The following is a 27,636-nucleotide window of genomic DNA, read 5'->3' as shown; positions in this document are numbered from 1 at the left end:
AACAGATTTTAGTCATTTAAAGGTGCGGACACACCAAACCGACATCAAAGAACTAGCGGCGATGAAAGCCAACTGTTGCGTCGTCTACGTCGCCTCACGTCGCCCTGTGTCAGTTGCATTTGAACACACTACACGGACTACATCCGACGGCCAAGTAGCACGTACGTTCTGCGCCTGCGTGAGAGAGAGCGGAGTGAGAGAGTGGTACATCCTGTCAGCCTGTCAGAGACTAGCGGAGGCTAACTGGCTGTGCTTCCCTCTGGTCATGCTGCGGCTAACGCTCCGCTAGCCGCTCCCAGCTAGCTCCGGTTTGTTATTCAGGTTAAAGTGTGAAGAAGCAGCGGGTCTGTGGGGCAGCTGAGTGAAGTGGAGCCTGAGGAGGAAGCACCGGTTAGCCCCGGTTTCACTACAGGCAGATTCACTCGCTACAGGGGCGAGGAAATAAAACCTGAACAGCCAATCAGAGTGATCTCTCTCATTGACAAGCTCCACCGCCGATTCAACATTCAATTAGCCGAAAAGCCGCTGACGATGCGGGACACGCTGCAAAAACTTTGGTCGACGGCCGACCGTCAGCTTGGTGTGTCAGGGCCTTTAGAGACGTTTGCACTGCAGTGACAGATCAGAGTACCTACAGGGCAACTCAGTGTTTGAGGCTCAAATGAAACGTCAGTGACCATCAGCGTGCATGAAATCAGTTTATTACAAATGACAGAGTGATAGAAAGAAATCCTGTTGATGATGAACACATGAATGTCCAGCAGAAGGTCTGAGAACAGGAAACACACACACAGTCATTATCAACACTTCCTACAGTCACATGCACTGGAACACAACCAGTTACCTGGAGCAGCAGCAGTTACATCATCACAGCCATGGCCAATCGGGCTCACGCTGTGAGCAGGTGAGGAATCGATACATTCTCATTGGCTGCAGAGCACGAAAACACCATGACCGTCAAAATAAAAGCCCGAAGAATCTCAGCTGTGGGTGTTTGTCAAATGAAAAAGTGCACATTTGGTGAACTCGTCTCAAACTCTCACCTGCCTTGAGCTACAGGAAGCATGCGCTCTTCAAAATAAAAGTCACTTTACAGCAACAGCCCTCCCGTCGTCCGTCCTCATGTTTCAGACAGATGTCAGGAGAGCTAGGCTAGCAGTTTCCCTTCACTTCCAGTCTTTGTGCTAAGCTAGGCTAACTGCATCCTGGACATGATGAAGGTGGTCTATGAAACACGTGAAGCAGAAGACAACTGACGGGAGGACTGATCTGTCTTACTTACATCTGCACACACACACACACACACACACACACACACTGAGCAGGTGAATAAATACTTTATTAAACGTGATGGTTTTTATGACACCGTGTCCCGACAGCGAGCGTCATCATCACAGCTCTCATCTCAAGATCACACTCGAGACGTGAACTCTTAAAAGACGAGCCAGGACTTTGTGTCTTCATAAGTTCTTACTTTTTATTTAGTGACATTAAGTGGAGATGACAAACAGCCGTCAGCAGGCAGGTCGTTATCAGCGATGACACGTTCAGCTCCCTGCTGATCTCCCTCCTCTCAGCTGACACCTCCTTTAAGTTTCTGTGGTGACATGAGGAGGAGTCCTGTCGATCATTTCTCATTTGAACGTCATGAATCAGCTGATCTACGCTCACTGCGGCGCTCTCAAAGTGAGCGACAGGAACAAACAGACACGTGATGTCTGACAAAAGTTCATGTCTAAACTGCGTCGCTGCTTCACTCGGTCTGTTCACGTTCAGTCAGGACACGGTGACACATGAGTGCATCATTGAACCTGGAAACTAAATAATCTGACGTGGAGAGCTTTCAGCTACATCACATGGTCTTCCTCAGGGAGCGCAGTTTGATCTTAGAGACGGATCAGACGGCCTATGTTACATATGTGAAGCGAGTTCGGTACACGTAGGTGGAAGCAGCTTTGGGGGCCATTATTTAACACCCGATCCCAACGCGCCCACATCAGGTGTAAACTTTCACCAGTCCTGACGTGTGTGCAGCGTCATGAGTTTCACCTTCAGATTCATTTCAGAGCCAGTAACAATAACTCCTTCACTTCCTGTACGACCTTCGTGACTTCCTTCGCTTCGTGCTCTGACGAAATGATGTAACTTGTGAGATCGTGCTTGTGTCGTCATGTTTGATACGTGATTGCTTTTTTGTTTACTTGTACGTAACATGATGTTTGAGTGTTTATCATGTTACATAGCTGTTTGTTTCAGCTGTCTGATTTATGTGTCGTTCCCTGGGAGGACTGATGGGGATTGGGATCCAACGCTTGATCAGTGACTTCTGGCACCAGACACCAACAAACAAAGTCATCCCTTCACGTCGGTATGACACACAGCCGTTATCGTGTCATGCTGCCCGGCAGCGTCAGGGGACAAACACCAGAGTTAATGGGGCCACAGTGGGGCGGGCGGTGGATGAGTCCAACAACCACTGACTTTCATGTTCTTCCTAAACGTAACCAGGTGTGTTTGTTGTTGAAGGAAAAAAACTACGTTGTACCGACGTAACTTTTATTTTGAAAGAGACTGTATCAAACTGTACATTTCCTGTGAAAACAGAAGTGTATTTTGAAAACAGACAATGCATGTAACAGGCTGAAGTTGACACGGCGTCCCAGAACGTCAACAACCAACACACCCAGGGTACCTTGGACGTCATATGTGGACGTGGAAAGTCCATGACCAAACGTGGACATGTGACGAGGTCACAGTGAGGATGATCATGGAGGATCCTAATAAACTAAGCTAGAGATCAAATCACAACATTTGTTTACAGTAACCTCCAGGTAGGAAATCACAGCGTCATGTTCGTATGCGGCGCTGAGCAGACGCTGCTTCAACTGATTTGTTTTTACCCACCTAGAAAACAAATTAATATCCGTTTAAATGTTCACTGTCTAGAATACTTTCACCTCACCACCTCGCTGTCAGACGACCTGACGGAGAACTGAAGCCGTTATCTCAGAGCCTCCACACCGCACTGACATCATCATTTCACTTGACAGAAACGAGCTGCCTCCATCAGACAGTGTGGAGGATAAGGTGGAGAAAATATTCAAATATAAGCTTCACTTACACTGATGTGAATTTTTCAGGTGGCTAAACTACATTTAGCTGCGGCTCCGTCCACAGCAGGACACTGTTCAGCCTCTGTGACGTAGGTCTGCTTCATCAGCAATAATCAGTACTGTCAGGTCGGACCTCCTGTTTAACGACACATCTTTAAACATGACAGTTACAGCTGAAAATGACGACAGAAACATCTGCTGATTTTACAGGTGGAGGTGTGGCTCTGTGAAGACTGAGAGACGAGGCTGAAAGCTCTGGAACTAAAGATTCTATCGGTCACATTGTTCCGACGCTGTCGACCTTTAAACTGAAACATTCTTTGATTATTAATTATTTTATTCTCACTTCTTCTGTTGGTTTGAACTCAGGTGTGTCATCGTCATTATCAGTCCTGATCTGACTCTTCCTTTTTTTAATGGGTTAAATTCACGGCTCATTCGTTCTCACTGGGGCGTTGGTCTTAATTCTCCTCCTTAATGTTTATAGCTGTGTTTTCGGACGTCAGCTGTGTCCACATGTTGTTCGTATGACATGAGCTGCCCACAGTTCATCACAGTTCTGCCTGCTGACAGCTGTTTTATATCAAACTGTAAACTGAGGTCATTTGGATCTGCTGTCAGTCTGAACAGAGTTCAGTCTTCACAGGAAAATGATGGAGCTTTACATTTCTCTGAAACTCAGATATGTTACATTCGGAGCTTTTGTACATCCGACATTTCTGAAGTGACGTAGTGTCTGAGCCGACTCCATCAGGAGGTGGAGGGTGGAGACTGTTCAACACCAACAAACTAAACCAGCTGTGTTTTACGTGTTATCATTGTGTGTCCTGTCGACGACTTTACCCCCAAAACTACAAATTTTAAGCCAAAACATCTTTTAGAAACCGCGACTGAGCAGTTTTATGCCCGAACACAAGCAGACGTTAAACACAGCGTCGTTGAAACGTTAAAATATTTCATCACATCTACGACATAAAACTGTACAACTGTGACATATCGACTAAAAAAGAATGTACAAATAAAACGTAAAAGCTACATAACGTAACGTATCCATGACATAACGTACAATCATAATGTATCCACTTCACAGCAACGTACAAATGTAACGTATCCACGACAAAATAACGTATAAACAAAACATATCCGTGACATAATGTAACGTATCTTCAACATAATAACATACAAATGTAACGTATCCATGACATAACGTACAAATATGACGTAAAAGCTACATAACGTAACGTATCAGTGACATAATAACGTTTAATTGTAACATATCTGTGTTTTGCAGAAACGTACAACGCTAACATTTCTCCTGGTGACTGTGCTGAATATAAAATCTGTTCCCGAGGTTTCGTGTCTGTGAATGAAGTCCGGCTGAGATATGAACGGCTCTGTCGGTCAGTAAGGCTCGGAGTTAACAGACGTACGACTGACGGCAGATGAACATGAAGAAGAAGAAGAAGAATGATCCGACTGTGCTGACGCTGCAGTTTGTTTCATCATGTTGGATTTTTAAAAAACTGTGGACAGAATAATTTTAACTTGGCATCTCGTAGCTACGCGGTCGTTACCTGATAACTATAAAAGCTTTATGAGGTGGATATGAGGCTGAATGTTTCTGACTGGAGTCCATGTGTTCAGTGTCTGTAAATTAACCCTCAGCTCAGCGTCTGGTCGAGCGGCTCTCGGCTGATGTGTTCAGTGTGTTTGAGCTCGGCAGACATTCGGCACTCACGACATTCAGCCATCCTGAAGCAGGTTCACAGTTATCGCACAATCACAGCGAGATGGCAAAGAAACATTCAGTAAAATATAACATTACATCTCTTTTACTCTGACAGACGGCGGCTTCCTGTCTGCGAGCAGCGGCACACAGGAAACTGTTCAAATGCAACAACAGATTATCAAAGCACAGAGTTTATACATCATCCACGGACTACTGCGGCGCCAGCAGCGGCTGCTGTTGTAGCGTTCACTAAATGTTGCTCAGCTTGTGCGATGTGGAAGCAGTCCTACGTACGGTTAAATGCATCGGAATCACTGGAGACAATGACACGTTAGATTTGGACAGTTGGGTGGATCCACACCACCAGCAGGGACAAAGACCTCAGACAGACCCCACAGCTGTGTCTCAGTCCCCACTACACTGGACAGATGGACACTGATGTCCTGCAGATTAACGCCAGGCAGAGACTTAAATCCAATCACAACGAAATTTCCGACTCATTTTACAATAATCAAGTCTGATGATAAAAACATGAACAGACATCAGAGACTTCAAGGAAAACCCTGCCTGAAAATTTCTGAGAACTTAAAACAGGATGTCCTCGTGGCGTGGAGGAAACACACACCTGCTGTTTGTTGGCCAGGTTGTTTTTTTGATTCCCATCATGCTGAGTTCAAAAACTTCTTGCAGAAAATACACTGAGCCTCGTATGTTTCAGCCCCACTGCCATCTTTGTTAATAGATGGTTTTAATCCTAACGTGGAAACATGGCGCCCACCCTCCGGTCTCCACTGCTTAGCTAACGTTAGCCTTAGCTGCCCTGCACTGTGCACCAACAGGGTCAGGTGGGAGCTAGCTAGCGTTGCCGCTCATTTGTGATACTACTGGTAACTACTGCTGGTAACAGACCGACATGTGTAAGTGGTCAGAAATGTTCTCTGCGGTCAGCTGATTAACGGTGGCGTTGGCAGGCGATGGTTGCTCATGTGTGACGGCGCCTTCAGACTGAATTTTATTTAAACAGTGTTTGGACAATGTTTAACGTTTGAAGCCTGCGACGTCTTCTGTTGGACAGAATAAAGATTTCTGAGGAAGCTGCTACGTCTGTCAGGAGCTCTGATCGGCAGCAGCGTCAGTCTGACTGACCTCCACGCTGCTGGTTTAAAATCACTTCCTGTGTACAAATACTACGACCCGAGTGTTGTACACGCTGCAGACTGTCCTGGACGTAGTGTGGAACTGGGACACAGCATTAATGTGGGACACTGAGGACCAAAGAAACTGCGTCCTCTGAATGTGGACAAATATAAACACACACTTTAAAGAGGCGTCACTCTGAAACAGGAAACGGTTTAAATACCACAGAGACTTCCTGCTGATGAACACAACGACATCTCTGTCTCCACGCTGTCAACGGCGCAGTAAAGGTTAATGTAGAGATCTTCTGTCTGTCTGAGTGCTACGGAGCGTTGGACGTTGGACAGAGGACGGCGAGGTGGCTGCAGGCGGTGTGGACACACAGTCACTATCCAGAGGTGCTACGGTGGCCTGCTCAGGCCATGTAGTGGGACCCGTCGGGTCCACGAGGTGGTCTTTTGGTGCTTTCGTTGGCGTTGGAGGTCGAGGCGGCGCCGCGGGGTTTGGTGGCAGGTTTCTTCTCCCTCGAGGACGGTCGAGTCTGACCACGTGGTGACGTCCCGACGGCTGCAGACTGGAGGCCGCCACCGGGCTCCACGATGGTGTTTATCACTACGGCAAGAAGAAGAGGACATTCATGACATCACCAGTCCCCCAGAAAACCCTGAGCTTCAGAAACATCCTTCATTCTGGAGACGTTTAAAAATGAAGAGAATAAAATAATTAAAACAGGGAAAGAAGTCGCACATCAGCAACACGATCACATTTCTGCCTCCATGCTGCTCTCTGTGGTTTACTAACCTGTTGTCTGAAAACAAAACACACAGTAAGGTAAACCGTCTGCTGCAGAGACGTGAGGACGGCTCCTGTTTACTGAGGAAACAGTTTATGTCTTATTTTTACCAGATCTTTCTGTGTTTAAAAACCTACGTACCTGAGATCATTCAGGTGTGAGCAGCGTTTCAGGGTTCAGGTCAAACAGAGCAGAGATGTGACGTGGTCACAACTCGTACCACTGCTGTGTCAGTCGACCTAAGTGTCAAAACATGATGCCTGTACGTTCCCTCCTGTGTTCAGGGACGGTGTGTCAACTGACACTTGTTACATGCATCGTGTCTTTTCAAAATAAACTTCACAGGAAGTGTACAGTTTCTGCACAGTGGATGCAGACAGTGCTTTTCAAAATAAACTAACAATGTAGTTTAACATTTTGCTTTTATATTTGTGTCCTGAGGTTTAGGAAACAAATGTCTGCAGTAAGTTACATATCAGCAGCATCATCAGCATTCAGCGAAAAGAAAATATGAAAATGACCATTCCCACTAAAATCAAGACACATCTGATATCTGTCAAAATAATCACTAAATACATACATACATATATACATATATACATATATACATGTGTGTGTATATATATATATATATATATATATATACACACACACATATATTTTGCGTATCATGCAACCCCAGTCACTGTGATGAAATAAAGTTGGATATAAAAACTGTGTTCGTCCTTGAACGCACCTTCCAGCTGCCTCTGGACTCTCCTCAGCTCCTTCAGGATGGAGGTAATTTCCTGCAACATGAGACGAGAGAACGTTTGAGCTGCGCTGACATCACATCCTGACTGTTATACAGAATTATCAAAATATCTGCAGGGGCGTGGGTAGCGTAGTGGATAGTGCCGGCGCCCCATGTACAGAGGCATTGCCAGCTCAAGCGGGTTTGAATCTGGCTCGCAGCCCTTTGCTGCATGTCAGTCCCCTCTGTCTCCCCATTTCACTCTCTGTCCTGTCATTAAAGGCAAAATGCCCACAAAAATAATCCAAAAAAAAAACAAACAAAGTCTGCAGAGGAACCTTGTTGGAGGTTTTCAGGATGGGGACTTCATTCTCAGCGTTGATCTTTGCCTCGATCTCCTCCCAGACCTCCGCCTTGTTCTGGAACAGAACCCTGAGAACAGAAAAACACTGCAGGGTCAGAACGAAGGAACAACACTGAACACACACAACGAGAACCTGTGACATCACCGACCAGGAGATATGGGTATATGTTTCCCTGATGTTAGCATGTAGCTACATGTAGCAGTGAATGTAATGTTTCCCTGATGTGATGTTAGCATGTAGCTACATGTAGCAGTGAATGTAATGTTTCCCTGATGTGATGTTAGCATGTAGCTACGTGTAGCAGTGTGTGTAATGTAATGTTTCCCTGATGTGATGTTAGCATGTAGCTACGTGTAGCAGTGTGTGTAATGTAATGTTTCCCTGATGTTAGCATGTAGCTACGTGTAGCAGTGTGTGTAATGTAATGTTTCCCTGATGTTAGCATGTAGCTACATGTAGCAGCGTAAACCTACATTCACTGCTACAGTGTGAGTGCCATAAAGAGCTCCCTTACTTCATTTTTTCAGCCAGCTGCTCCGTGTTCTCTCGGATGGCCTGAGACAGCTGAGACACTGGATTCAGCATCAGGTTGTCCAGAATCACCTGAAAGAGTTGATGGAGTCAGTAACGTGACATCATCGCTGACATCAGCAGAACTTTACAGCCTGATTTCCCAGCACACCAAAACTAACTGCAGCAGCTGCAGTCTCCTTCACTCTGTTCAATGAGGACACGTTCACACTGCGGCTCAGCTCCGCTTTGTCTGCTCACCTCTCTGGGGGCGGGGCCTGAGTGCGCTGATGCTAAACTCGCTGTCAGGGAAACAAACGTCTGAACACCGACCACCTCACTGATCCCACTCTGCTCCCTCTAGATCAGTCCCTCCAGGACTTCGCCAGGTGTTTTTGGGATTGTTGCATCAACTGATGGATCAGCTGATTGATCTCATGATTCCTTTCTATCTCATTCAGGGCGCCATATTTAAACTGCTCTGCCCCGCCTACTGCTGCTGCTTCCTCTGCAAACCACTTCACAACCCGCCTCCTGTTCTCCCTTCTGTTCCCGGGGTCTTAGCTGCTGCTCTACCTGCATGGAAGGACAGAGAGGATTGTTCTCTGCCTTAAGGCTTTCTGCGTAGACCAAGGAAAAGCAGAGAGGCCCCAGCACAGAGCAATACCACTGAATATAATACTGCAAATGTAAATAAAGTTTCTTTGAATAAAGCATCCTGACTGGACAAATTTGCAAAGTTGTGCAGAAGCACAGGGACTGGCTGAATTTGCTTCACTTGTTGCCATGGTAACATCCTGGAGGGACTGACTCAGTGATCTTTCCTCTGGCGCCACCATGAGGACAAACTTTACGTCGTTAGCTCCACTTTGGGGAACACTGCTTTGTGTTCTGGCGGTAATGAAGAGTTCAGCCTCGAGGGGGCACTATGGTGTCTGTCTGTGTGTCTTTAGGAAACAGGAAGTGTTGGAAACCTGTTCATGTGGTGAATAGTTACAAGGCTGGTTGATAAATACTGTGCTAACAGGTGAGATCTACCTGGTACCAGGTTCAACACATTGATCTAAACTGAAGAGACAAACACTGAAACATTCAGATAAACTTTGAGCTGCAGTGTGAACCGTCCTCAGTGGGATTAGACAGTGACCTCTTCGCGGTTCCACGGACGGCGTTGCTTAGAACCGGGCTCGGGCTCATTCATGTTTGCGTCCAGGTCCGAGACGACAGCAGAACCTGGAGGAACCTTCTGGTAGTTTAAACTGGCCTCAGGGATATGTTGGACCAGCTGGAAAGAGAGTAAAGGGAGTCGGGCTCCGGTGATCCAACCACTGAATGTTTGTCATCAAACCAGCGAGCAGCCGGCCGGTGATGGCGGCGCTCCGTGAACGCATGCACCAAGTCAACATGCAGCTGCGATGGTGGAGGGCAACAGCGTATGCAGTGAATTTTAGTACTGCTGGGATACAGCGTGTTAACATCAACAGGGGGACACGGGGGTGCAGGAGGGTCCGACTGGTCACCAGCTACAGCTCCATGAACTGTAACCCCATACCAGTTACACCAGTTCATCAGTGGTGCAGGGCGATGGAAGTTTATTAATGGCAAAACTACTGAGCGAGCACAAAGTCAACGTGAGCAGAAATCAGTCTGAAAAAATTTAAAGGTGTGATGTGTACCACCTTGGATAGGGGGCAGCATTGAGTCCAAACACTCATCAGTTATTAAAAAAGAAAGCACAGCACGAGGAGCTTCACAGAGAAGGTGACACTGTGCAGGGCTGTAAACTCATCGTTCATCTGTGAAATTCACACTCGACCTGTCCGGCAGCAGGTGTCTGTCAGTGAACGCATCACCTGGCCAAACACTGTTGATGAGGTCAGCTCAGTTTTTACGTGTTTTAAACTTAAATCTGTCCATGTCGCACACATCACACCTTTAATGACCCATTTTTATTCAATGCAAATCTAAAGAATGAATGATGTAATACCATGGCCATACAAAAATACTCTGATCCGTTACTATGGTTACACGATCAGCTGATATTCTACTCTGACATGTCACAGGGCTGGATGTATCGGCGTAGCTTCCAGTAGAGCTGGGTAATAAAGGAGAGCAGGGTGGAGTCACGTAAAGTTGGGTTGGGGGTTGAAAAAGGTGGAGCTGGGTCAGAGAGAAAAGGTCTCACACTGGCTGAGGTAGGGCAGGGTTGGGCCGGGGTCCTGAATGGGTACACCTGTTTGTGGCAGCATTTAAAAGCTCAACCCTGAAGTTGTGAAGTCTATGAGCGGAGCTAGCTGCTAACAGCCACCACTGCAGCTCCACCATCCACAGTCAGACACACACGGCTGATTATTTACTGCTGAATTACAGCTCACAGCTCGCACCATCCCAAACATCCTGGTGCAGACTATTTACTGGAGTTTACAGCCTGTCGCTCATCAGGCATCTGAAGATCATTACAAGCTGTCAGTGTCCGACAGTCCACCACCAACATTTTCATCACGTCTCGTCAGCAAATATTAAACATAGATTTCATCTTATTTTCTATTATCAGGATCTATTTTTAGCTCGTCATCGTCTCGTGTTCATCATGGAAAACAGGTCGAAAATGTTTCATCATAGTTTTTGTCAAAGAATTGAACACTGAATCCTGCAGACTGGTCCCAGCTGTAATCTGTTTAGTGAATAGAGGAGCAACAGTCACAGACAGATGTTAGAAGTATTAGGGGTGGGGTGTAGTCGGGTCGGGTACAGTAGGTTTGGGTGGAGTAGAGTCAGGTTCGGATGGGTACTGGTACATCTGGATACTGCAGACTGATGCTAGCCTGGATTTGTTTTGTGCTAACTCAGTAGTTTTGTTGTCAATAATCTTTCACAGTGAACCACGAAGAAAAATCTCAAAAGAAAAAATCAAATGTGCTTCAGCTCAATCCAACACTGGTGAGAGGGGAGTGTTAGGATCAGTGATGGGTGGGCGGGATGGTGGAGGACGGGAGGAGTGATGAGTCAGAGTACGACACCTGAGAAGGTCGAACCCCACGTAAGTATGGATAAGATGGCCTCTGTGCAGCACAACAGAGAAATGAATCATGAGAATCCAAAGCATGATGAAGCTCCTGTCAATCAACCTGCAACTCTGAAACTCTGAGCCTCTTCTCCAGCACACATCCTGATGATCTGAAACGCTGACAGATGACAGACACAACTACAGAAAGACAACAACATTTTTCTCTAACTTAAACTGGGAACACACCGACAGAACAGTTACTGACTGACTTTTACAGACTACAGTCGCCTCTGATGGTGATCGGATTTCTCGAGAACATGTTGTGTAACTGTGAAGGACAGAAGAGAATCATGAACTCTTCCACACGACAAGATACCAACCGACTGTCTTTGTTGGTTGTGGTTCTCACAGAATCATTTAGACTGTCCAAGTTTATAACTGAGGTTATACACCTCGTGTGTTCCCAGTTTAAGAGGCTGTGGTATGTGTGGTGGTTGATAGGGATGTTTGGCGGTTTGCAGTGTCGCCCACCTCCTCCCTGGCAGAGATAGTGGAGGCCGGCGTGGTGGGCAGTGAGCTGGGTGAGGTGGCGGTGCCCATGCCGGAGCCCGGCGAGTCTCCGTCCCCGGCAACATCGTGGATTTCCTTCGCCAGGATGGCCAGATCTTTGGCCAGGTCCTGACTGAGCCTGCAGGGGAGACACAAGGTCAACGGGAAGGTTTGGATGCAGCGTTAGAGAAAGACCAACTGATGGAAACATCTCATGGTGCTTCTCAAAGTCAGCGACAGATCCTGAATTTCAAGGAGGCTACGTCATTCAGTCTGGTAGAAGGACTGATCCAATGTCAAGGATCCTTCAAACTCTACAGAGGACTGACTCCCTCCTTCAGAGAGTTGTCAGGGATGCATGTGTGTATCCACATGACGTACCCACAATTCTTTGTGAACACTTTGCCATAATTGAAGGCGGGGTCTTTTTAGGGACGTACACCTGGGCACTCGCTGGCCTGTCCCAATGTGTGCTCACCAAATTCTAGGAAGGCATCACACCTAACCTCTGGGACCCGACTTGGAAGGACTAGTCCTACTAAGGAAGCGTCCTTGATCTTGAGAAACACCGTAAGTTTGGCTGCTCTTTGAATTAAAGGTAAGTTCATTGTTTTTATACTTGGCAATCTCGGCGCTGTGCGTGGACCAGTTCTGGTAGGGGTCGACCTCACTCGGGTCCTCGTCCTCCTCTGTCTCCAGTGAGACAGACTTGGATCGGGTGGCAGCTGTTCGGTGGCGAGGCGTCTGGGAGGAAGTGGAAGGATGGGAGGAGCGTTTGGCTTTGGAATTCACGGCACTTGTCTCATAATCTTCCTCAGAGGATGAGGAGAAGTCTGAGCCCTTCTGTCTGCGACGGGAACCTGTAAAGATTTTAGTTCAGATTAGTTTCACTAAAGAATCTCAACAACCTCCTGCAGTGTCAGCTCTGTGATGGACGTGACAGTCTCCTGGTGAAATCACCAGTACAGACAATCAACCACTGAGCTGAAAACATCCAATCAGAGAGATCCGCCTCTGTTGCTGTGCTGCTGGTGGCAGGTGACATGAGAGGCTGAATGTGGAATAAATTCAGATGTTTCTGATGAGCTCAGTTTGGGATTTTTATGAATTCAGGACGACATTTTGTTCTAAATGTGACACAGCTCTAATGTCACAGCTGTGGACTGAGGCGTCTCCATAGCAACAGCTGCTGAGGCTCGTGGCGGTTCTGAGCACCGACAGAATTCAGTACGATGAATCCATAATGTCATCATATTGTTTTGGTATTTGCCCTCAGTGACAGGCAGGATATGGATTCATGTGTCGAAGCGCAGTCACATCCTGATTCCAAACGTGATGCTGTGAAGCTGTGTTTCCATGGTAACAGCAGCAGGCTCGACTAAAGGAACTCAGCAGGGACAGAAATCTGACGTGATCCACAATGATAGTGAAAGGGCAGACGTTCAGCAGCAGAATACTGAAACAAAGCCTGATTTAAATTAACTTGTAATGTGTTAATCTGTCAGACAGTCTGCTGCATACAAACAGAAGACATGTTCATCAGAGGGAATCACTGTTTGGGATGAGGATTAGGATTAGAGCACTGAAATGTGTCTGCAGCACTGAGTGTGTCCGCTCAGATTATCTTGTTGATTTATTCTGTGATCAGATGAAACCACGGGGCGCCAGCGTGCAACTAAACATTCTCATTGGCTGCACCAGTGACGTTTGTTACACTGATGCAGCCAATGTGAACCAAAGTTCCACCTGGAAACTTTGATGCGCTGACGTTAGCACAACAGGCTGACTGGCTGTGAGTCAGTCTCTATAGCGAGTTAAAATGACAAGGCGCAGCTGGAAGACCTGCCTGCAGGTTCCTGCTCTGCTACAACAGCAACAGAGCCCGAGGTGTGCGTAAGACGAGCGATAACACACGTTATAGGAGCTGTTGTGTACAGATATAAAGACAGGTGAGCCTTCAGACTTTGGCCCTTTGATACCTTGGGTACAAAAAGTTGGCAAACCACTGCTGTAGATTTTCATTCCTGTTTGTTTTGCGTGTGAATTTTAGGCCAAACTACGATGTTTTTTTTCTAAACTGAGGGAAATAAACCTCACACAAAGTGTTCTGCTGTGAGTTTGTTTGAAAAAGACTGAAAGCATGTGACGAGCTGAAACTGTGCGATTGTTTGAAAACAGAAGTTGATTCTGAAAAGACAATTCATGTAATGCATTGTAACGTATCATCTGAGACGTCCAAAACTGACGCAGCAGGGTAGCTAGCGCGTCGTATTTAGACGTGTAGGTCCACTTAATGAGTGGTGGTATTTGACAAGTTGGGATGAGAACTTGTTGAAACAAACAAAACTCAATGACTTTGAACCAACACTGAACCGATGCTTGACTCCTGTGTATCGTTACGCTCCTCAAGAAATGACCACTGCATATAGAAACTGACTGAAAAGGTGACACTTAAAATGTGCCACTGTGATGCCAACAGGTGCAGTGAAACATTCTGGATGCACCAAAATTTGTGCTTGCACAACTGAAAGTTTGGCTCATCAGTAAATTATTAAATAATAAATAATGTGTTTTGTTATTTTCCTCATTAAGAGATTCAGTGACGTTGAAGGAGAAAAGCAACATTATGATAAAATTCGTATGTATGACAAAGACAGAAACTTTTAAATCCGGTCAGGACTCACCGCTGCTGGGGTACTTGGCTCCGCTGGACCGGGTGCGGGTCAGTGGTTGCTTCCCCTGAGCTCCACCCCCTTTGCTAGCTGCCTGGCGGGCATCGCCCACAGATGTCTTCCTGGTGGTGACGACAGACTCAGAGTTGCGATTAGAGGGAGCAGTGCGGCCTGTGGAGGACGTCTCGTTGTCACTGGGAGCCGTGAAGGAGCCGGTCCTCTTCCTGGGCATCGCCAAGATATCCAGCCTCGAGAGCTTCTTCCCCTCGGCAGACACTTTGGACGGCGCAGTGATACTGTCTGAATTCTGGGAGCCGCGGTCGGTCTCAGCACCCTCGTTATCTGAGGCCTCGCCCAGGCGTGCTCGACGGAGCATGGATGCTCGGGTTGGTCGTGGCGCTGACAGGCTGTTGGAACGTGTCAGAACCTGCTGAGTTGCCGTTTTAGGCGTCTTTCCGTTGTCTTCTTTCTGAAGGGGGGCGATGAGTTTCTTGCTACGGCTGGACGGACGGGAAATTTCATGGTCAGATGATGTTGTTTCAGTCCAGTGAGGACCAGAACTCTGCTGGCCCTCTGACAGATCCAGAGATCCACGGTTGCCCGCACTACGGCGCATCTGGAAGCGCTTCGCTGCCTCTGCTTTGCTCGATGTCTCTGCAGTCGTCTGGTTTCTGCGTTTTTCAGAAAGCCGTTCACGGGCAGAGAGTTGCCGTCCCTTCTCTTGGATGGACGGGCTGGACGAGGACTTCTCCTTCTGCAGGCCGCTGATGGCTGGACGCTTTTTAGGAGCAGAGCTGACTGGAGCGTTTTTGCTACTCACCTGGCTCACAGTGCTCGCCGTGTCCACGTCTGACTCACCAGATAGTGAGTCGTCCATGTGGGTGGAGGAGCCTCCTTTCTTTGAGCTACGACCAGAGCCAGACGAGGGGAACTTGGAGTCCAGAGAGGACAAAGTCCCCTCGGCCTCCTGAAGGAAGGACTGCGTGTCCTGGATGTTGTCCCTCCTCTGCTCCATGTCTCTGATGGACGGGTGGCTGGAGATGTGGGGAAGCTTCTTCATCTGGACGGTGTCGCTGGGCCGGTCTTTGGTGAAGCTCTCCTGCCGCACGATGGACGAGATGCCGCTGTCTTTAGTGGGGACAGAATCCTTGTCCTGTATTTGGAGGTTTGGAGCAGAGCTGTTGGGTTTGACACCTGTCCTCCTGGGTTCATGTCCACTCAGGTGTCGGATCAGGACAGTGGTAGGGGGAGGTTTAGCTGTGGGGTCACGTGTCCTCTCAGACTGTACCGGGCTCCGGGCCTGGTCAGGTTTGCCTGGACTGTCTTCAGAACCAATGTAGAAGGAGGTGGATTTAGTGGAGGGAGACACTTTCTCTGGACCCTTGAAGTGAGGACCAGCGGCCCCCGGAGACAAAGATCCAGTCCTGGCCTGATTCTTCTTTGTCTTCTCCAGAACAGGTGCGTCATCTGAGCGGCTGGCGTCACTCAGGCTGTCCGGGTCCACATCGTCCTGAACGGCCAGGCGCTGGGTGCTGTCCTGTGGACGGGGAGGACCAGAGACCCGGTCCAGAGGTTCCTGGCCTTGGTGAGGCTCGTGGCGAATCAGGATACTGGGAGGAACACTGTCCAGCTTCTCTGGAGGCACCTGAGGCAGCAGCCGTCTCGTCCTGGAGCTGTGGCTGGACTCCGATTCAGAGTTATCATAGCTGTAATTTCCCATCGAGCGGCTCATGAAGCGCAAATCTACAAAAACAATTCAGGTTATTTCAGTGAGTCATAAAAAAATGTCTTCTACTTCACCTGTATAATATTTTCCTAAACAGACGACTCAATGCCCAAACCTCAACTGCTGCAACTTTCCCTCCCTGAAACATGACATCACAGGCGTCCACATGCTCTGCTCTCTGACATAAACCATGTGGGGCGGAGACAGTGCTTTACAGTAATTAACTGTTAGCAATCAAGTGACTATTATGATGCGCAAAATCCAGATGGAGGACAGGAAGTGATAAATCCACATACTGTGCGAACTGGATAAAGAGGAAAGTGACTCATGACTAAATAAAAGTGTTGGATGCAGCAGCTATCGTCAGAAAACTGAAGCTCATGTTGACTGTGATCCAGACAAAACAGAAAAGTTATTTTTCCCACAACTTGACCGATTCGCCCGGCGTGGACAGGATCATCGTTACAAATGACCTCGTCCTCCAGACCTGCTAATGTCACTATCGGTACACGGCGAGCCGATGAAAGTGTCCAAGAGTCCAGACTATAACTATTTTATAGTTATAGCTAATGTTAGCTAACTTTCGCTAATGTTTTCTACCAACTATAGGTCACAGGTTCCCAGAGGACTTCCTGGTGAAAAGCAGTTACAAATCGAAGTCATTGCTAAAAAACGCAGGGAAGTTGTGACAGCATCCTTAAACTTGGGGCACGTTTAACACTTTAATATTAACGTTTGACATTAGTAGACTCAAGGTGGAGGTTTTTGCTCTCACTGAGTTTTGCTGTTTGCGTTCTGATATTTTTGGGATTTAAAGTGGCTTTTGATTTTTCCTCATTTGATCAATTGAACAGCCACAAACACAAATCAGAGACATCCGTGTTGTTAGTCTTTGTCTCCAGTTTCCTGCCCTCCATCTGGACAGATCACTGATGGATGAGGTCATTTGCAGAGAAGCGTTTGGAGATTGTGCTTTTTAAGTTTGGGTCTCGTTCCAGTGTTAATATTTAAATTAGCTGAGAAGAAACACAGTTTTCTAAAACGTCTAAAACAATGACACAGATATAGATCGCAGGTTAGTAAGAGGTAGACATGGGATCACAAAGTACACTGGTTTGATACCTGTCTCTTCACACATCATGTTTACATCACAGACAGAATTTAACATCACCTTCCAGGCTTTCCCCCTGAGGTGGAGTCGAACCAGGTTCAGCGTAGCTGTCTGCCAGACTGGCCCAACGGGAAACCCATTTGGGTCCTTCCAGACCAGCAACTGGAACCTAGACACCAGAACCACATGATGAACGACAGAACTGTGGGACCAAAGAGTCCAACGAGACTCCACAGGAGAAACTGAGGGAATAAAAACACTCTGCATGCACCGGGATCACAACCTGGGTTTACCTGCATGGGGCCCGTCAGGGGGGCGCTGAGGGCAGCGGGGATAAAGCCATGCAACGGGTCCACAGTGCTACCATCGCTAGGCAGGTTAGCTTGCTCATCCTTTCCATCATTTATTACAGGTCTATACACTCCTGTGCTGACACCACTGTACTCTGGAGAGTCGAGGACACCAAACACCTGTCGGAGCACAGGGCATGCATAAGGAGGGGGGGCAGGGTCACGGCAACAGGAAGGAGCAACAAGGAAAAGAGGTTTCATGCATCTCTGAGGGCATTTAAATACACACCGTTTATCTAAGTACATCTCACATGGAAGGATACTGAACACGACTTTAAATCCAACACGTCTGTTTCTTCTCCTGTTTTACACAGATCTAAAGTAAAGACTTTTTTATGCACTCAGACATTTCTCTCAAATTTAGGTTGCAAATTTGTTTATCGTTGTATTGCATCATCTGTTCAGCTGGCCGCTCTCACACAATCTAACAGGTGAAGACACTGGATGTGGAGGTGCTGAGCTGGTGTGGTTACACCTGGTCTGTGGTCGTGAGGTCGGTTGGATGTACCGCCAAATTCACAAAAACAACATCAGACGTCTTGTGGTCGAGAAAAAAACATTCAGTTGACAGCTCTGGTGGATGTTCCTGCAGTCAGCATGTTAACAACATGCTCCATCTGTGTCATGTGATCAGCACGCCAAAAACACAATGCACCAGACCCTGATAGTCCCTGCAGGTGGTGGGCCCACAGGGAGACGGCTCCATGTTATTTTTTCAGGCTGAGCCCGACCAGGCCTCATGGCCCAGGCCCCGCCACGAGGTAGGGGTCAGCTGAGGTGGTTCAGGCATCTGATCAGGATCTTCCTAGGCGCCTCCTGCTGGAGATGTTTCAGGCACGCCCCACTGGTAGGAGGCCCCGGGGCAGACCCAGAACACACCGGAGAGGTTACATATCTCATCTGGCCTGGGAACGCCTCGAGATTCTCCAGCAGGAGCTGGAAAGTGTTGCTGGGGAGAAGGACGTCTGGAGTGCTTTGCTCAGCCTGCTGCCCCCATGACCCGGCTTCAGATATGTGGATGAAAATTAATAGATGGATGGATGGCATCCCGACACACACCTGTGTAATGAGACTGTTGAATCAGACACACCTGACAGGTGGATGGATGATTTTGAAAAAAGAGAAGAGTTGACTGACATGGAGTTTAAAATGAAATATATCTATTGAGAGCATAAAAAAGTCTGAGAACTAAACCTGTGAAACATGGGAGCAGAAACAAAAGGTTGCGTTTAAATTTGTGTTCAGTGTAGTTCTCGTTCTAAAGTCCAGTTCAGACCAAAGATTCACGGCAAGACGAGTTGAAACAAACAACTACTGTCAATGCTCCGTTCTGTAAAATGCTGGCAGTTGACAGGAAGTGACCGCCATGAGACGGCGTATCATCTCTAGTCAACGACTCTCTGTGCTTCTGATCTGTAACGTTGACAGGAAGTGACCGCCATGAGACGGCGTATCATCTCTAGTTGACAACTCTCTGTGCTTCTGATCTGTAACGTCGACAGGAAGTGACCGCCATGAGACGGCGTATCATCTCTAGTCAACGACTCTCTGTGCTTCTGATCTGTAACGTCGACAGGAAGTGACCGCCATGAGACGGCGTATCATCTCTAGTCAACGACTCTCTGTGCTTCTGATCTGTAACGTCGACAGGAAGTGACCGCCATGAGACGGCGTATCATCTCTAGTCAACAACTCTCTGTGCTTCGTTCTGATTTGCAGATTTTCAGACTTATTCTGTGGCTGAACATAATTTGTAGCTTCTTAAAATCTGAATGAAGATAGTGATAGTGAGATACTGGCTACAGTGATGAAACAAAACCAGCATCAGATGGACTGTATTCATAATCAATACGCCACAATAATATAAATAACCAGCACCAGTTCATCAGCCAATGAGAATGTGTGTGTGGGCGGGGCATAAGCACATACAGCCAGCAGCAGCAGCGACCCACCGTCTGACACTTTTCTCTGTAACGTTCTAAAACGCTTCATCTCTTCATGAATCTTTGGTCTGAACTGGACTTTAGATAAAACCTTTTCTGCAGAGCGTGTTTACATCAGTCGGTTTCTCATTCGCATATTCTAACACAGGTTCGCCTTTGTTACTCCCCCAGCAAAGAAACTCTGAGGTGAGGTTTGATTTTGTCTGCTCTTGATGTTAGTGTGGTGCTGCTACAACAAAAGGAACATGTAGCTCCGCCCACAACAAGAACAGCTTCAGATGAAGCTCCTCCATACTTCAGAATAAACCCTGTCTGTCTCAGTGCAGAGTGACTTTTACCAGTTAACTGACCAGCTGCTTTTTTTACTTGTTTTCCGGTTCACTGACCCGAGTCAGTTGTTGGACTTTCAGTAAAGATTCTTTCTACCTATCGCAGTCTTACATCAGCTCTGTGAGCCACAGATGCTTCAGGGTCATGAGCTAACAGTCGCTGTGATCACCTGATCAATCATGTTGCGAGCCTCTTCCACCTCTTTGTCCTGCGCCTCCGTCTCGATGGTGTAGGTCCCGGCGTCGCTCAGGCTGTCATCCTCCTCGTTCCTCATCATCCTCTGGGAAGCTTTGGGGTCTCCAGCGCGGACACCCGGGAGCAGCATGGGGGACATGGGAGGCTGGACAGGAGATGCGGCCCGGACGGCAGCACTAATGGGGACTGAGGACTTGGACATTGCTGAGGGCTGTGAGGGGGAGGTGGGGTAGGACACTGACACTGCTGGAGGTTCCTGGGGGGAGGGGATTCTTGCTTGAGGAGGCGACACCATCACTGGTGGTGCAGACATTGGGGGAGGGGACATCTTGTCCCTGGTTGGGGAGGAATCCTGTTGCCCAGAGTCCTTGAGGAACTCAGCAGCGAACTCTTGAGCGAGCTTGGACTTCTTTCCAACGCTGCCGAAGGGTCTGATGGTGATGCCCGAGGAGGAGCGAGAGGAGGAGGCAGAGGACACCACCTCCCCCTCTGTCTTCTCCCTCTTCAGAGAGCTCGACCTCTGGGGGCCGCCGTGGCCCTGACCCTTCAGAGGAACGGTCACCTGCTGGGTAGGGGGGATGTGGCCGTGTACAGACGCCGGCCTCTCGCCGCCTTTCCGCCGCTCCAGCTTGGCCTTTAGGGCTGAGTATGAGTCGGCGTGGGCGGGGTTATGTGTGAAGGACTGCGAGCGCTTCTTACGCGGGTGGTCATCAAAGAACTCAATGATGAAGGCTTGCTGGGTGAGGTGCTCGGGGGGGCCCTGCTTTGGTATTTCAGTGGTGGGGGACTGAGCCTGAGGAGGACTCTGGGACAGGGGCCGCTCAGGGGCCACAGGTGAGGCTGGGGCCGGTCCGGGTGGAGAGTACTGCAGCGGCTGGTGGAGCGTCTGAGTCGGAGCAGGCGGCTGGCTGGAAGGACCGGACTGTACCGTCTGCTGCGACGCCTCCGACTGCTCTGATTGGACAGAGTGGTGGGATTTACTCCTCCTCCCTTTCAGAACCGGGTCCTCTGAGTCACTCTGGGTCCCGTCCTCGTGATGGTGACCTGACAACAACAACAAATCATCAACATTAATCAACCTGTCACAGTAAAAACAGCAGGATGCTCCTTTTAATGATACCGACCTTTGAGGGTCTTGATGTTTATGGCGAGGTCACTCTTGGTGCTGTAAACATCTTCACACGTCGGGCGTCTTCTCATCATGCTGACGTCACTGTGAACCAGCCAATCGGCCACCTTGCTCTCTGCTGACATCACGTCTGTGGGTGTGGCTGTTGTGATGGTGGTCTTGGCAGACGGAGGCTGCTGCTTCCTCTGGCGGGTGGAGAACTTTGTGACATGGTCTTTGATCTTGATCTTGCCGGGCATGCAGTCGTCGAACTCGATGGTGAAGGAGGCGTGGCTCTGAACAACGGGTGGGGTCGGGGTGGGGGGCGACGGCGGGGCCGGAGGCGTGTCTGTATCCTTGGTGGGGATCTCATGAAGCTCCGCCCCCGGGGGTTTGGGGTGCTGGAAGTCTTTGGTGGGGATCTCGAAGTAGCTCGGCTCACGGTGGTACGAAGGGAAGACGGTCTTTGGTTGGGAGTCTGACAGAGATCCAGGAAAGTCCGGATCCACCAACGGGACATCTTTCTGGACTTCTGATGGAAACACAACATCATGAACAACTTTTTATAATAACTGTAAGAACATTAATAAAATACAGGACGGACAGACGGACTAGTGCTACTCATACTTTCTGCCCATCAGTTTTTGGAAGTGCTATTTCACCTGCGTGAGTTTCAGTGCTAGTCTGAACTTTACTCCCATAATCCTCCTCTCCCCACCAGGACGGCTGACCGTACAGAGGAGTGGGCCGACACACCGGAGCCTCTGAAAACACACACACACACACACACACACACACACACACACGGTTTATTTTATTTCAGCCACATCAGAATTTAAAACATTAGAATTCATTCCAACAGTAAAATGTTCGACGTGATCAGTGTGAGCAGGCACCCTGTGTGCTCTTGGTACTGGCTGTTTTCTCAGCTCTCGTTCGGTCCTCCAGCTCCGTCTTCTTCTTCTCTGAAGCCTTCAGACTGATCTGCAGCTGACTGCTGTACTTCTCATGCTGCAACCACAGGACACACACACACACACACACACACACACACACACACACACACACACACACAGGTGATCAGACAGCTGATCAGCAGATCAATGACCATGTAAGTGCTGAGATGACACACTGACCTTCAGAGCCTCCTCGGGGACCTTGTGTTGACTTTTCTCCAACACGTAGACGTGAGAATGTGACGAGGACGTTAAGGAACATACTGACATCATCAAACACACACACACACACACACACACACACACACACACTGAGTGATGACGTCATCTGAAGGATATCATATCCGAAGCGGATGATGTCGGACAGTTTGAGGGTGATGTAGGTCTGATCAGGGATCCTCAGGTCATTCACAAACGTCTGCAGCGACACAACATATGTTTCATCATGTTAACGACATGGATACATGTATGTACACGCTCATGCAGTAACTGTAGTGCGCTCAAAGACACTCAGAGCTGAACTCTCAAACTGACTTAAAGTCTTTATAGTTCAGGGTCATGTGACCGTCACAGGAACAACTCTGTGACCTCTGACCTCCCTCAGCCCGCCTACATATTTTCCAGGTTCCTGCCTATGATGTCAGAGTGTGTTGTACTTCCTGTCTCACCCCGTTCAGGCTGCCCAGGTCTTTGACCAGGTGTTCGTCAGTCGTCGGGTTGTAGTTGATGACGGCGTGTTGCTTGTCGACGCTGCGAGACTGTCAGAGAGAAAAGAATCAGCCAGCGGTCGGCTCGACCAATCAGAGGAGACGACACGTCATCAATCACCTGATCAGTGATCAGACTCACCTGCAGCATCAGCTCACAGTCCTCTCGGCCCACAAAGATCATCTCCTTGGGGAGGCGGTGTCGAGTCCCCGAGCTGCTCACCAGGAACCATGATGTCACACTCATCTTCACAGGCCTGCTGGGAAACCCCAGAGCATCCTGGGAAAAAGGAGAGACACATTTCATCCTTAAAGATCTCAGCGCTGTGGACTGTCGGTCATCAAACAACGACACAAAACGATCCTCGCTGGTGAGAGCCGACACTCCAGGACCACGTCGGTGTGTGTGCAGGATCGCAGTGTGGTGTGTTGGCACTATTTCATGCAGTGTGAGGTGTAAGGACACGTAAGTGACGTCAGCACAGGAAGTGATGGGTGCAGGGCCGGGCCCTTGTTGTTGTGTCTGCTCCAGGCTTTGTGCATGTGCAGCTGAGTCCAGCCAGTCCAGTGTAGAAGACGGCGCCACCTCCTGATTATATTTCTGCATAACACCCATGATGCAACTCTTCTGGACCTGACAGCAGCATGACCCTTTAAAGGGACACGTCACTGAAAACCTGACCACGTGTGAATCAGTGAGTCACACTGTGTTAACCTTCAGTTGGTTGTTCTCTGACGCCTCCTCTGAACACAGCACAGATATTGATTTATTGATTGATTGGGGACAAAATTTAACTCTATCAGCGGCTGTGGCTCAGAGGCAGAGCGGGTCGCCCACTAATTGGGAGATCGATCGTTCGATCCTTGGACAAGATACTGAAGCCCACATTGATCCTGATGGCTGATCATCGGTGTGTGAGAGGGTTACTGAGCGTCAGGTGGCACCATGTACGGCAGCCTTGACCACCGCTATGTGAATGTGTGACTGTGACTGTGTGAATGTGAAATGCAGTGTAAAGGGTGCTGTGAGGGGTCAGAAGAATAGAAGGGCGCTACACATGTTCAGTCCACTGACCACATCAGAACGTCTGTTCACCAACACATATTGATCCAGTCACATGACTTTAACCTCAAACCCTCGTCCACCAACCGCATCACTTCCTGTCCTTCAGCAGCTCCACTGGCTGCCAGTTAAACGCCACGTTGACCTCAAGATCTTTCTCCTCACCTTTAAGGCCATCATCATCCTCGCTCCTCTGTACCTCTCCCAACTCTCAGGTCTCTCTCTTCATCCACCTCACTGTCCCGCCAGCCCGCCAGACCACCAGGATGTCTACAGCCCTCAGCCGAACATGTGACGACATGAAGGTCTCCCCTCAGCTGCTGTTTGATGATTTATACTGTCCACATTATTTTCATCTCATCAACCTATTCAGTGAGTCCTGCCGTCCTCTGGGTGGAGACAGAGACGTTTCAGTAACATCACACCAGAGGTCCTGCTGTTGGACTGAATATCATCCGACTGTGATGCGGTCAGAGGATCCGTCCTCTGATCAGAGACACTCAGCTCTCTGATGTGTGTTCATCTGTGCAACGAGGAGTTCATGTCTGTGATATCAGTTAATATCCTATAATAATATCTAATGCAACAGATCAGGGTGTTTTCAGACAGAGGCCTGAAGCTGTCTGCGGCTGAAACAATGAACAATTGAGCTAAAAGGTTTTTCATTAGATCGTTATATAAACAGGATGATGCAAACAGAGACTTCCTGCAGCGGGCCCCACAGATCTGTTTTTAAAAAGTTAAATGTTTTTTTAGTTCAATTCTTTTTTGCATAAAATATTTTGGATATCTGTTGATGTGAATTTTTCAGGAATACAATAATTTTTGAAAAATTAAAAAAGTAAATTAAAACTTGATCAAACAATAACCAGGTGTTCACCCTGCAGTGACTCCGACGACCTCCTGTGGAGGACTCAGGTAACTGCAGGACTCACACACACTTTGATCCACAAAATTTCAAAACTTTTCCAGGACTGTTCAAGGACTCATGATGATGGTTTTTGCTTTTTGTCCCGCCTGTACGGCATTTTTCAAACAACAAGATTCAGACTTGATTAAACATCATTTCAGGTGGCTGGCAGACGGAAAGAGAGAGACTGAAGGCAGCGGGAAAATAAAGAAACATACATGACGGTAGAGACATATTAAAGCTCCGCCATGTCGACGGCTACAGAAAATAAATTTGCTGTCACGTTAGGTTGAAGCTTATCTGTGGAAGATTACTGCAACACTTTCATCTCACACAACAAAAATTCAATGACTTCCAAAACTTTCAGTAATTTTTTACTAATTCCAATTTCACAGTCACGTTTTCCAGGCCTGGAAAAAGGCCTGGATATCCTGCATTAAAATCTCAGTCACCTGATGAAGAGCTGCTCTTCTGTTAACGTGTGAGCGTCTGTGTGTCTGTTCAATGAGGGGGGGGCTTATGTTTTTTATTTGGTTCAGAGGATTTAAACTGTTGTATCTGTATTTATTTTACTGCCAGTTTTTACAGAAATCACATCTTCTGAATATTCGTGATTTTTGTAATTTTGGGGAAAATTTTCAGCAAGAAATTTTGGCTTTTATTTGAGTTCCGATTTTTAAAGAAAACATGTTTTCTTTAAAAATCGCAACAACAATGATTTAACAGCCAGAAATGTAATAACAGAAATTATTGTTGGAACTTCAAATTTCCAACAGTTCCTGGACGTAAAAAAAACAACACATCACCAGATCTGAGCTGGACAAGTTTCATCCAAATCATTTCACATCTCATCCCCTGATAAATACAGAACAGTCTCTGTCGCTGTGAAGCTTTAAACTTCTTCATCTGTTCCTCTTCATACAGAGTCTGACCTCACTGAGACGCTCAGTGTTTCTGCGCTAACCCCAGAGCATGATGGGATGTCACCGTGCTGCACCTGTCTGTGGAGACACATCTGCTCCCGCCCATTAATATACACATTACATTGAACATCACGTGACCTGACAGGAAGTGTCCTTGGAGCAGGTTAACCTGTTCACCTCTGTGACATCATCACCATCCTCATCCTCATCATCACAGTCTCACCTGAACCGAGCCACACCCGGGATAACACACACACACACACACACACACACACACACACACACACACACACCGGATGAACCGGAGCGGCTCGTCAGAAACATCCCGCCGGGCCTCAGCGCTCCATCCGCGGCTACAGGCCGGACAGGAGGAGCCGCTCCGGCCTGTAGCCGCGCAGAGGAGCCGGTACCGGAGGGACGGACCGACAGACAGACAGATAACCGGACAGACAGACGGGTCGGCTCCCTCCTCCACGCCCTGCCCTCCTCCTCCTCCTCCTCCTCCTGCAGCTCTTACCTCCGCTCCAGATGCTGCTGCCGCTCCTCCGCCGCTTCTCTCCGCCGATCAGATCCCGCACTGACGCGCTGCGGGGCGGACAGAGCATGAGAGGCGTCCCGGAGCCGGTACCGGAGCCACGGACACACGGAGTCAGACGGACCGATGCTCGGTGATGCTGATGATGATGATGCTGCTGTTATGGCATCTCTGTCTCCTCCTGACGCACCAGCTGCCACCCGCTGCGTCAACACGCACCGCGCCACCGGAAGCTGTCAAAATAAAAGCCGTCAGACAGTGTGAGGAGGACTGAGCCCAGGTCAGAGTCAGTGAGAGAAACTGATCAGTCTGCGATCAGCTCTGATTGATACATCAGTTCGTTATTGATCAGCCTCGGGTCCAGAACAGGCGGAAGTTATAGATTTATAACATGTTTCTACTTCCTGTTTGACAAGCGATCAGAGTCAGTATTAATCAGTCCACTCAACACTAAATAATAACTGTGTTCATTTATCTTCTTTCCTTAATATCACTTTTTATATAATAATAACTCTCTCCTGTAGTCAAGTCCGTCCGTCTGTCTGTCCATCTGTTCGTCTGTCCATCTGTCCATCTGTCTGTCCGCCTGTCTGTCTGTCTGTCTGTCTGTCTGTCTGCGTCCTTTTTTGAATGTGGAACTGAAAAAGATTTTGTGAGGTTTTATCGCCGTCCACTTTTGTAATACGTCAGAACAAGTCGGACACAAAACTAACCAGCATGCATTGTGCTCTGAGCGCAGGCGATGGAAGCTGCACAGGCCTGGCTCATCTGCAACCAGCCTGAAAATGTGGAGCAATTCAAATAATATATTTATTTTCCACAGCATCTGGTTTCAAACTGAAGTTGACAAAATGTGAACTATTAGCCATTCATGACCGCCATCTTGTGAAACGACAGTCAAATATTTAGGTGTGCATGTTAGAAAAGATAAACTGAGTGAGACTTTGAACACATGGAACACATCAATCAATCAATTTTATTTATAAAGCCCAATATCACAAATCACAGTTTGCCTCACAGGGCTTTACAGCATACGACATCCCTCTGTCCTTATGACCCTCACAGCTGATCAGGAAAAACTCCCCAAAAAACCCTTTAACGGGGAAAAAACGGTAGAAACCTCAGGAAGAGCAACTGAGGAGGGATCCCTCTTCCAGGACGGACAGACGTG

General features: G+C 48.0%; 1 protein-coding gene across 4 annotated transcripts; it reads right to left on the bottom strand.

The window, feature by feature from the left end:
- Window positions 1–1,526: 1,526 nt before the first annotated feature.
- On the bottom strand, window positions 1,527–26,683 carry cep170bb (centrosomal protein 170Bb). 4 transcript variants are annotated; one of them, XM_049590454.1, is made up of 20 exons: window positions 26,448–26,683; window positions 23,177–23,314; window positions 22,996–23,085; window positions 22,667–22,745; window positions 22,508–22,566; window positions 22,268–22,382; window positions 22,034–22,135; window positions 21,388–21,903; window positions 20,238–21,307; window positions 17,739–17,915; window positions 17,506–17,614; window positions 14,621–16,351; window positions 12,556–12,796; window positions 11,919–12,075; window positions 11,401–11,442; window positions 9,528–9,665; window positions 8,385–8,473; window positions 7,844–7,937; window positions 7,509–7,560; window positions 1,527–6,591 (listed from the first exon to the last, which is right to left on the bottom strand). In XM_049590454.1, the coding sequence occupies exons 2-20, from the start codon at window positions 23,279–23,281 to the stop codon at window positions 6,395–6,397; spliced, it is 5,163 nt and encodes a 1,720-aa protein (XP_049446411.1). In that variant the 5' UTR covers window positions 23,282–23,314; window positions 26,448–26,683; the 3' UTR covers window positions 1,527–6,394. The 4 variants fall into 4 exon arrangements, with proteins under 4 accessions (XP_049446411.1, XP_049446412.1, XP_049446414.1 ...); XM_049590455.1 differs by lacking the exon at window positions 11,401–11,442; XM_049590457.1 differs by lacking the exon at window positions 11,401–11,442 and having other exon boundaries at window positions 21,388–21,900.
- Between the last annotated feature and the right edge of the window lie 953 nt (window positions 26,684–27,636).

The sequence above is a fragment of the Epinephelus fuscoguttatus genome, linkage group LG11 (genome assembly GCF_011397635.1).
Source record: "Epinephelus fuscoguttatus linkage group LG11, E.fuscoguttatus.final_Chr_v1".
Lineage (NCBI taxonomy): Eukaryota > Metazoa > Chordata > Actinopteri > Perciformes > Serranidae > Epinephelus > Epinephelus fuscoguttatus.
Note: the sequence above shows the minus strand (reverse complement) of the source record. Positions and strands in the feature narration are given on the sequence as shown.